The sequence below is a fragment of the Myotis davidii genome, unplaced genomic scaffold, assembly GCF_000327345.1.
Source record: "Myotis davidii unplaced genomic scaffold, ASM32734v1 scaffold72, whole genome shotgun sequence".
In the NCBI taxonomy this organism is placed as follows: domain Eukaryota; kingdom Metazoa; phylum Chordata; class Mammalia; order Chiroptera; family Vespertilionidae; genus Myotis; species Myotis davidii.
The window spans coordinates 2618951-2630041 of NW_006284618.1; the positions used below are offsets into that span (position 1 = coordinate 2618951).

Genomic DNA, 11091 nt, shown 5'->3' on the forward strand with positions numbered 1-11091 from the left:
ACCAGGGCCTCCATAGTTCTTAGACATCTGTCCTGGCTTTTTTTTCTCTTTGCTTTTCCTAATTTGGAGCGTTTTCATTTTCTAGTTCACTGATTCCTTCCTCAGCAACATCCAGTCTGCTAAGCCCTGCAAAGGTACTCGTCACTCATGTCATGGTATTTCTGATTTCCAGCTTTTCCTTTTTATTCTTCCTCAGAGTTTCCATCTTTCCTCTTATGTTACCCATCTGTTCTTGCATGTCCATTGTTTCATTAGATTCCTCAGCAAATTTATCTGTTATTTTTAATTCCCAGTCTGATGGTTCCAAATCTAGGCACTATCCAAGTCTGTGCATGCTTTTCTCTTCAGGGTGTATTTCTACCTTTTAGCATGCCTTATAGTTTTTGTTGAAAGCAGCACAAAAATAATTGGTAGGAGAAACTGAGGTAGACAGTCTTTTCATATGAGGCTGATGACCTGGTGAGGAGCGGGACAGTTTCCTGGGCGGCCAGAGGCTAAAACAACCTCCCGGGCCTTGTTCCTGTTTCCTCTGCTGTCATGGGCCCCTGTGAGAGCCCTTTGCAGAACTTCCCATCATAAGCCCTTGCTGGGATGCTGTGGTGTGAGGTTTGGGTGGAGGGAAAATGTTCTATAGTCCCCTGAGTAGGGCTCAGTCTCTCAGTCAGTATGTGCCCCTCACATGTGCTTCTCAGCACCCCGAAGCTGGTCCTCAGGCATTTCCCTCTCAAGCCAGCCCATGCGCAGCCTCCAGCACCTGGTCAACACCCTGCAGTGTCACCCAGAGGGGGCTGCAGTGACGGTCTCCACCCAGTAGCTCTGCTGCTCTGGGTCTGCCCGTCTCCAGCTTTGCGGCAGCGGTTTGCCCTGTGACCTCGCTTCTCCAAGGGACCTAAGAACAGTAGTCCAGTTGCAGTTTGTTTGGCTTTTCTTGTTGCGAGGACAGGGCTGACGACTTCCAAGATCTTCACATGTTGGACCAGAAACTGGAAGTCACTTTCATCCCTTTTCATCTGTACCTTTGGAAGTCTTGAAGTTTCTAAGTAGTTACTTATTTGTTAAAATTTGGGCTATTTTTTTTATAAAAGTATATTCAAACTTTTCACAAATTCTGGATCGCTTTTGCTGTAACCAATTCAAGGAAGAAGAGTGAGCCCCGAAGAGCAGGGCTGCGGAGCAGGGGGCAGGCACTGCCCCTGCCTGAGATGCTGGCCTCGCCCTGCACCCTGCACCCCGTGCCCCACATCTGCACCCATATCCGCACCCTTCTCCTGCTTCTCATGCCCCATACCCACACCCAGCCCACATCCCATGCCCCACACCATGCCCTGCATCTGCATCCCACACCCTGTACTGCACCCCATACCCTGCACCCTGCACCTGCACCCACACCCCACCCTGCTGTGGGGCAGCAGTAGCACCCACCGTGCTGGGACACTGTGAGTGTTTTCAGAACTGACACGTTCTCCTGACACACAAGAGAGCTCAGAGCATGTTCAATGCCTGTCACTATCACAGCTCTTGTCATGGACAACGTGGAGGCCCGGGGTAAGGTTGTGCTGGAATCATGCATACCTCCAACATACAGTTTTAAATACACTGTGGGCCAGCAGGTACTTTCCGACTGATCAGATTCCGTAGTAAAATATGTATGCAAATGGTTACTTAATGAAAGGACCAGTTCAATGATCGGCACATGTCCAAGCCTGTGGTGCCGGTGACCAGCATCACCCCACTCTGCCGCCAGCCCCTCCGGGACCTCCTCACCACTCCCGTCAATGACAGGAAACACTGGTGCCAGTGCCCATGAAGACTGTAGTCAGAGCCAAGGTCACTATGGGAAAGTTAGATGCTCATTTAAAAGCCTGTAGAGACTCCTACAGGCCAGTGAACCGCCACTGGCCGAGTCCTGCTCTCAGCCGGCGCAGGGTACGGCTTGCATCGTTTGGAGAAGACTGCTCTCCGTTTCCTAAGGGGTGATCTGTCTCCCAAGTGAGCAAAGATAATGAATTGGAGACACTGACATAATTAGTGGCTCTCCACAGTTATTACAACTTTAATGACATTTCAAATTAATGTGATCTGGCTCAATAGCCTGAATGGAGCTCTGCAGAATTTACACAGAACCCGGAGATGTAACACTGAGTGGAAGATAAAAGGACCAACATGCCCAATGGAACGGGCGATACTGAAATTTGTCAGATCTGGGGTAACGGCCTCCAGTGCCCCCAAGACACAGCGACAAGCCTGTGACATCAGAGGCAACCCTGGGAGACTCTTCCCAGCACAGCCAGGCAGTGCTGCCCAATCAAAATGGGACCACGTTTCCCACTTGGCCACAAACAGGCTCTCACGGGTCATTTGGGATAAGCCACCGTCTCGTTCTATTCCCACTTTGCACATTTGATAGGGACACAGATGCAGACAGAGCCTTTCCCTTCTCCTCGGGCTCTACTGCAGGAGAGGCAGCGTGGCCTGCTGAGCCCTGCCCTGGGAGCAGAGGGGTGGCAGAGGTGGGTGAGTGGGTGAGCTGGCTGGGCTAGGAGGGCGCAGGCCAACTGTCTTGATTTTAGTGCAGCCAGAAAGCCAGGTTTCATACGAGGTCCCTCGTTAGTGACTGCCAGTAACGACTCAAACCGAGACCACGCCAGTTCCTCACAGGGACACCGGGCAAGGGGTGGCGAGTCAGCTGAGACAGGACACCCCAGAAGGATTCTGGACAATTGACATCATAGTCTTACCTTTGAAGTCAAACTGGTAGATGTTTTTTAAGGATTCGTGAAGAAAATAAAAGCTTCCTAGAGCCTGTAGAGCAAAAGAGAGATCAGGTGAGAGACCTGCAGGAGGATATTTCTAACACAGTCCAGAGTGACGAACAAAACGCTCTGAACTAGAATTTAAGGTGAGCTCCTTGTAACTCAATCACATCATGGAGATCTGCACTGTTCATGGGTAACCCTATAATACCCGAACACCAGGAGTCCCAGCCCAGGAGCCAGCTGCCAGCGGCATTTCCTCCAACAGAGGCGCCAACCAGGTGTCTCACTTCTGCCCCACCACATAAGACAGACGCGGGGCACACACGGCCTGTGGGCCAGGAGAACAGCAACAGCCTGCGCCCGTGCCGCCTCACGGCCTGTCACCATCGCCTTCCACAGGATGTCTTAATTTGTTTCAGGCAGAACGCACTTAGAAACAGCGTAAGTAAATAAATGTCACTGCAAACATTTAAACCAACACCTCATTAAATGTGATACAGCTGATATAAAATCATGAAGTTTACAACAAATAAATGGAAAATACATTGCCAATGCAGGGATGGAAACTGTAATTCATAGAGTCGGAAAATCCATAATTAGCTGTAATGAATATTTAAAGTCAAAGTTCAGGTAACTTTTCCAATGTTTAACCTACTCTATCAATACGGTTCAGGGCCCTCATTTATCACAGCCGCGACGACGTCTGCATAGAAATGCGCCCGGGCCTGCTCTCCGGGTCCTCCTGCCACAGGACCTGTCAACAGTGTGTTTGACGCGTCTGAGAATATTGACTCCTTGCCTGTTTTGCTAAAAACAATTAAAATACTTTTTAACATATTTATAAACCTGACTGTCAAGAGTGCTTATGAATTCTCCGTTAAGCGCATTGCAGTCCGGTCACTGCAGGCAGGAGCCATCCGCCCTCCTGCAGCGGTACAACCTCAGGGCATTGACAGTGGAGAAGTCAGCATCACCCACAGCGCTGAGCCCCTCAGGACTCTGGGGGCTGGGCAAGGACCAGAAACAGAACTGGGCAGCCGCACAGGAGGTGCCAGCTCCATGTGAACGTGGAACGTGGCAGGGGACTGTCTCTGAGATGGCTATGGCCTGGAGTCCCCACCCACCTGGGCATGGGCAGGAATCAGTGCCCACAGCAGATGAAACCCGCTCCTCAGGAGGCTCAGCAGCTGAACCAGGTCCTGGTGAAAACCAGTGTTGGCAAAGTGACTCAGCCAGTGCTGGGCCTCTATGGCAGCCTGCTCCTGTGATGAGCGGTCGCACCCCAACCCCAGTTTGCTTTTGGAGGGGAGCCCTGATAGCGGCAGCGAGCTCTGCAAACAGCCGCTGGGACGGCCATGGTGCAGAGTGCTCCGCATCCTGGGACAGAAAGCGACAGGCAGTGGCAAAGCACCGGCTGTTGGGGTCCCAGCTCCCTGACGAGGCCACTGCACACAGGCATGGGGCAGGACAGAACACAGCTCCTCGTCAGAAACGCCTCCATCACTCTTTATTTGCAAACAGATCCAACGCCCAGTGATCGATCACTTCCGCAATTGGGTTGGCAGCCAAAGTACATACCATTAACCTGCGGCCTCCCCATCCGGCTCACTTGTTCATGAGACAGAATTCCTGACACTCAAATCAAGTCGACTTAGCAGTAAAGGGCACACGGGAACACATTTTTCTTCTCCAGATACCACGAAAGTGAAAAACATAGAAGGGCTTCTCAGGTATGAGCCAAAGGTGGAGTCCCCACCCACCTGGTGGGAAAGGCCGCTTTCACCTGTGTCGCCAACATCCTTGTGAAAATGTCACCACTGCCCTGGTCAGTGTGGCTCAGTCGGTTGGGTGTCACCATCCCATGAATCAGGAGGTCACAGTTAAATTCCCAGTCAGGGCACATGCTCGAGTTGTAGGCGTGATCCCCAGTAGGGGGCGTGCAGGAGGCAGCCAATTGATATTTCTCTTTCACATGGATGTTTCTCTCTCTCCCTCTCCTTGCCCCTTTCTCTGAAATCAATAAAAACATATAAAAATGAAAATGTCGCCACTGCGATTCCCAAGAGCACCAGGTCTGAGCTCCCAGGAGCCTGCAGAGCACTGCAGAAGGGAGCATTCCCCCTAACAGGAACAGGCCACCTCCCGTCCCTCCCAAGGGATCTGGGCCTGGGGATCCCCTGTGAAGCCAGTTACATCGCAGGTTGTGCGTCTGACAGCACACCAGCTGTCAATCTCCTTCCTACACATGTCTCCTCTGTGAGACGGGAGAAATGCTAAGACATTCAGGTTCACGTGACCTAAGAGCACTGAGGACTCAGTACTGGGTGAGGGGGTGCATCCCATGAACCTCCATCCCACGATTTCACAGCTAGTTTATTCCCAGGTAGTACTTGTGCAAACACACACAACACACACACACACACACGCATACACACACAGTGATGCCTCTCAGAGAAGTGGGGACTCTCAGGAGATATGCTCTAACCAACTTAGCCACCTAGCCAGGGCTGTAACTTTAGTTTTTTAAATGCTACACAATAATCCAACATGCCAAAATATTGTAATTTATTTATCCATTCTTCTGTTGGAAATAAAAACTGCTTCCAATGACCAGTTGGATGTGTGTGAAACTATACATGGTTGATGTTTCAACTTGCATTTTCATTATATTAGTTGAGCATCTCTTTTTAAGAGTTGTTGGCATTTTAAGTTTCTCCTGTGAATTTCTTGTTTACATCTTTTGTCCATTTTTCTATTCGTCTTTTTCTCATTTGGTGGGTTTTTAAATTTTTCAACATAATCTGGAATTATTTCTCTACTAGAGGCCCGATGCATGGAATTCGTGCAAGGGGCTCGGCCCTTGCAGCCCCTGCCGTCTCCTTTTCTGGGAGGGGAGGGAGGCTCCTCCAGGATGGTCTCGTCACCTCTGAGTCCCCAGCACAATGCTTGGTGCACGGCGGGAGGTAGAGTCCTGGTTAGATGACAGCGGTGTGGAGACGCAGGACACCCCCAGGAGTGACCGGCTAAGTTGCTCAGGAGCTAATGTGCAGCACTGTCTACTCAGGGTTTAAAGGACAACCTAATGCATCACTTTATTCCAAGAAGCTGAACACGACTGCAAAAAATCACACACTTTACCAAGAGGAGGACCAACTCTTTCACGAGTAAGTCCCAAGACTCCTGGTTTTAATAAAATTTAATAGATTGAGTAATAAATCAAAGCTAAGTTACTATCACTTTCATTAGATTATAAACAATAATAAATGAAACAAAGCTTTTGTTTAAATCAATGCAGCGCTTCATTGATCTCTCCCTGTATAATAAACTCACGGCCGGCCGGTCTAATGGGATGAGGCGTCATTCCTGTCCATCTCGCCCAGCCTTATCCAGAAGGGCAGCGTGTGGGAGAGGTCGCATTTAGCATGTCACTGTCACGAGGCTGCTCCGCCTCTCCGAGCAGCTTTGTAACCATCGAAAATGAGAGCTGACTTCTTTACAAAGTACTGACTTTCCAATTTCAGCTTCTGGGCTAAACGTGAAATGACGGCACAAAGGTGTCCCCCCGTCTGACCCTCACCGCCCAGCCCTCTCTAGGCTGGCTGCCTGCTTGAGAGATGCACGTATAATTTCATTTTGTCTCCTGTCCAACAGCCGACATCAGAAGTTAATTAAATTGGTTGTCTATTGTGTTCATCTACTTACAAAGTTAATGATATCTGTTCCTGAATTAAAGAGCATTTTATACAGCGTGCACCATGGGAGCTGGCATGCGTACACCGGGGTGCTGAACCCTGTCACAGCCCTGGTTGTAGTGTCCCCAATTAGGCAGCCCGGCAAGGGGCCGGCAGAGCACAGGCATCGTGACAGGGAGGGTAAACATTCCAAGCAACAGCCACTTAATGACTCGTGTGGCCCACGATAAATCCAACAGATGAATGTGCCTGTTAACATTTTATATCACAGCAGTGAGGAGCAGCCATGGGGGGTGAGGCGGCCTTTATAGATGGGCTGCTGGGAAGGGGTGCCCCGGAGGGTGCTGATGGCCATGCGATGGGTGACGCCAGATTTGCCAACTGCAGGGGACACTCGCATCGCACCGTGTCTAGGGCGAGGTCACCCACTGACTCAGGCACAGCCTTGCTGAGAACTGGTTCAGTTGTTCACAAATGGTCCCTGACATCCACTCCCCTGCCCTGGCAGGTGGCCGGAGGTCTCGCTGAATAAATGGCCCAAACCGAGATGGTGTGATACGAGGGACAGTGACAGGTGCTTCATACAAAGGGTCAGCTTCTGAACACGGGCAATATCCACAGGATGCCCTGACAAAGGGCCGTGAGCTTGGGGAGGCACCGAGGGCCAGCGTTTTGGCAGGCCAGCAGGACGTGGGTGCTGCCATTGCCTGGGACTGAGGATGGATAAGGAAGCATCCAGCTTCGTACACGTTGAGGTTGCAATGGCTGTAAAACACCACAGGGAGACATCAAAGGCAGCTGGACGTGTGGGACTGGGGTCCAGGACAGAGTTCTGGGTGCAGATGTAAATGAGCACGGTCCACATAAGGTCTTCTCACCGAGGACTGACTAGAGCCAGAGAAAGGGCAGGGCCAGGGACTGGTCCCAGGATACTGTTGTGGAGGGACTGGGAAGAGAAGAGCCTACAGAGAGACTGCCAAGGTGGCCAGTGTGGACGTGGGTGGTCAGTGTGAAGGTGGGTGGTCAGTGTGGACACAGGATGGTCAATGGAGACACAGTGGAGTCAGTGGAGACACAGGGCAGTCAGTGAGGACACAGGGCAGTCAGTGGGGACACAGGGCAGTCAATGGGGACACAGGGCAGTCAAGGAGAAGGACGGATCCAGGGGCACGTGGTGTCTTAAAGGTGAGTGGGGGGAGAAAGTGGCCATGGGGCCCTGATCTGCCGGCACATCAAGGACATGGGGACAGGGTGGCCCTGGAGTCCACACTCCAGAGGCCAGTGGTGCTGTGAGCATCACACCCAAATGGTAGATTGAAAGAAACTCTGGCAGGGGAAGTTCCAGCTCTCTTAGTTGGCTGTAGAGATGGCAGCCGCCGAGTCAGTGGGACACAGGGCAGTCAGTGAGGACACAGGGCAGTCAGTGGGGACACAGGGCAGTCAATGGGGACACAGGGCAGTCAATGGGGACACAGGGCAGTCAAGGAGAAGGACGGATCCAGGGGCACGTGGTGTCTTAAAGGTGAGTGGGGGGAGAAAGTGGCCATGGGGCCCTGATCTGCCGGCACATCAAGGACATGGGGACAGGGTGGCCCTGGAGTCCACACTCCAGAGGCCAGTGGTGCTGTGAGCATCACACCCAAATGGTAGATTGAAAGAAACTCTGGCAGGGGAAGTTCCAGCTCTCTTAGTTGGCTGTAGAGATGGCAGCCGCCACTCCTCACCCAGAGAACTGCCCGCATGTAAGGGAACGAAGGTGCCTGAGAGAGTGGCAATGCTGTCCACACTGAGAGTAAGAAACAGGCGCAGGTACATGGAGGCCCCTGCTGGTCCTGCCCTTCCTCCTGGGCCAGGGCGGGGCTGCCGTGAGGATGCGGCCCAGGCACTCGTCACCCGGGAGCCATCTCATGGAGATGTACCGGGTTATTGTCAGTCTGGACCCTCCCAGCTCTTTCCCCACATGTACTCTCCCGGCTAGTGTTCAACACGTTTTCCTGGACCCTCCTTTCCAACAGGAAAATCCTACTTCTTTTGCTTGATTTAACAGACTTCATGAGCTGACGCCTGACAACAGGTGGGAGAGGAATCAGCTCCCTGTGCCTGTTTCATTGGGGAGGGAGCTGAGTGCACAGAGGAGCCCACATCACAGGACTCATACCATGTGCCCAACCCAGCTAGGCGACAAGAAGAAATGGCGCAGACCTAGATGTCCTTTGCAAGCACCCAAATTATTTTTCATTGCACCACCCAAGTACTTTCCTCTGAAAATGAGATTCACTTGCAATATACATGCTCTTTCCAATAATACAGACTTTGCAAACAAAGTTTCAGTGATGAGCAAGAAATATATCAGTCTTAAAATAACTAGTTTAAATTATGAAATTTATTGTCATATTTTCCATGTCTAAATGATTACAAAAGTAAATCAATAAACTTTTATGCCCATTAAATTATGTGGAGAGTTTGTATCATAATTAAAGCAGCTCTGACTTTTATCTTTTGTCTTCCAAAAATCGTTAGCTTTTCAATTACAATTTCGTTCTTACAGATGTTCTGGAGAAGCGGGCTCCGTGCATTATGTAGAGAGGCTAATTAGAGTGGATGCACTTTAAGGGATGACAACACTGAGCACAAGCTGTTTACAAACTACCTGCTGCCATTAGGAGAGCTCAGGGCACAGAAAATGCTACCCGAAAGGCTTAATTGATTTTTAAATTGCAATTATATTGGGAAACCGCCATTTACTTCTGTTTCAAACCATTGAGCGCAGTCCCCTTGCACAGACATGCCAACACAGCAGCTTTTTCCAGGGCCTGCTGCCTCCACGGGACCCGGCCTCCATGTCCCACCGTCCTTATTATTTCTGCTCCAAGTCCCAAAGCCTTGGACACTGTCCTGCTGACCCCAGTCTGCCCAGCCCGTTGGAACTGGGGGACTTAATCCTCTCCCGTTTCAAACACCCGGGTATTAAACGTGGAGATAGTTTATTTTCCGCCCAGGTGTTCACTCTGCCGCCGTATTTTCCGTTTCACGGTGTTTGTCCCCGCCTGCCCCCGCCTCTCTCTGGAGCCCTGCGCTCTCTGGGTGAGGACACCCTTGAGCACTTGCTGCCTGTTGTGGGGTCTGCAGGTGACAGATTCTCTTGGGTTTCATTAGAATGATGTCTATTTCACCTTCATTCCTGAAAGGTGTTCTGCTGGACACAGAGCTCTACGGTGGCGTTTCCTGGGGGACTCTGGGGGCCACGCTGCTCTGTCACATCCCTGCTGGGCAGGGAGCAGGCAGCGTGAGTGCCGCCGGCCAAGGGTGTCCTAGCTTTTTCCCACACAAGCTTTTGAAGGGTCCTGAATCTCTGGTTTTCTGTCGTTTTTACTATGATCGCTCTGGGGTGGGTTTTCTTTATCCTGTTTGGGGCTCACTGGGATTTTTCATGGGGTGTATGAAGGTCCCCAGGCATTGGAAAATTTATCATCTCTTCAAAAATAACTTCCAATCTGCCTGCTTTATTCTCAGGCTCGAATCACACGTGTGTTAGACGGCACACCGTCTGTCTCCTTCCACCATCCTTTCGTGTCCCCGCACTTCATGTAACATGTGCTCCTGGCCCACAGGCAGTCCTTGAATTCTGACTTCAATTCTGCAGTTGCCAGCGATGTGATTTGAGCAAATACACACATCAATAAAGCCTCAGCTCTCCCGTTTCTAAAACGGGGCATGTTATCCAATTCTTTCTACACAAAGGTCTGCCAGAGATACACAGAGCACAGTGTCCCTTAAAGAAGCCACTCAAAACGCAGCTCTCTCCCTGGGCCCTGAACTAGGGTGCTGTTCGAGTCTCAGCCACCAAAACACTGTCCTCCAGCTTTAAACGGCATGTCCTTGGTCAGCCTCTAAACCAGGGGTGGGCAAACTTTTTGACTCGAGGGCCACAATGGGTTCTTAAACTGGACCGGAGGGCAGAAACAAAAGCATGGATCGAGTGTTTGTGTGAACTAATATAAATTCAAGGTAAACATCATTACATAAAAGGGTACGGTCTTTCTTTTTTTGTTTTTTTTTGTTTTATTCATTTCAAACGGGCCGGATCTGGCCCGCGGGCCGTAGTTTGCCCACGGCTGCTCTAAACCAACACCCAGCCCTGACCACTGCCCGTGTCCCTGCTCTTCTGAGGGAGCTGTACACGGCAGTTACAGCGCCAAGCTCCGCCCTGCATCTGCCCACCCCCCTAGGTCTGGAGACCTCGGTCAAATTGCTGACCTCTCTGCGCCTGTCTCTGTATTTGCAATTCGGGAAGATCATCACAGTACCTGCTGCATGGGGTTGCTCTGCGCCCTCAGGGGGCATGTGGAAGCACACAGGATGGTGTTATCACAGTTCAATGTTAACGACCACTCAGTTGTGATATTCTCTCCTGCCACCCCATGCCCTTACCACTGGAGTAACAAGGCACAGCAAGGCCTCCTCCTTCCGTGTCCACCCACCTCTGATTGCCTCCCAGGCAGAGGCCGCTGCTCAAGAGCCCTGACTCACCACTAGGCACCGCATGTCCCTGTGGCCCCAGTCAGAAGGAGGCAGACGCTGGAGGAGGCTGCGATGTACCCACAGCCTCATCATCTGAAGAAAACACCACTTGGTCCTCACCG

The 11091-nt window shown here is 51.1% G+C and overlaps 1 protein-coding gene across 2 annotated transcripts in view; it reads right to left on the minus strand.

Moving 5' to 3' along the window:
* Positions 1-11091, minus strand: part of INPP5A (inositol polyphosphate-5-phosphatase A) — a 141611-nt gene that overhangs the window by 54015 nt on the left and 76505 nt on the right. For both annotated transcript variants that reach the window (XM_006754915.2, XM_006754914.2), the window contains exon 5: positions 2739-2802. In XM_006754915.2, the coding sequence (XP_006754978.1) occupies positions 2739-2802 (64 nt within the window). The remainder of the gene's footprint in view (positions 1-2738; positions 2803-11091) is intronic.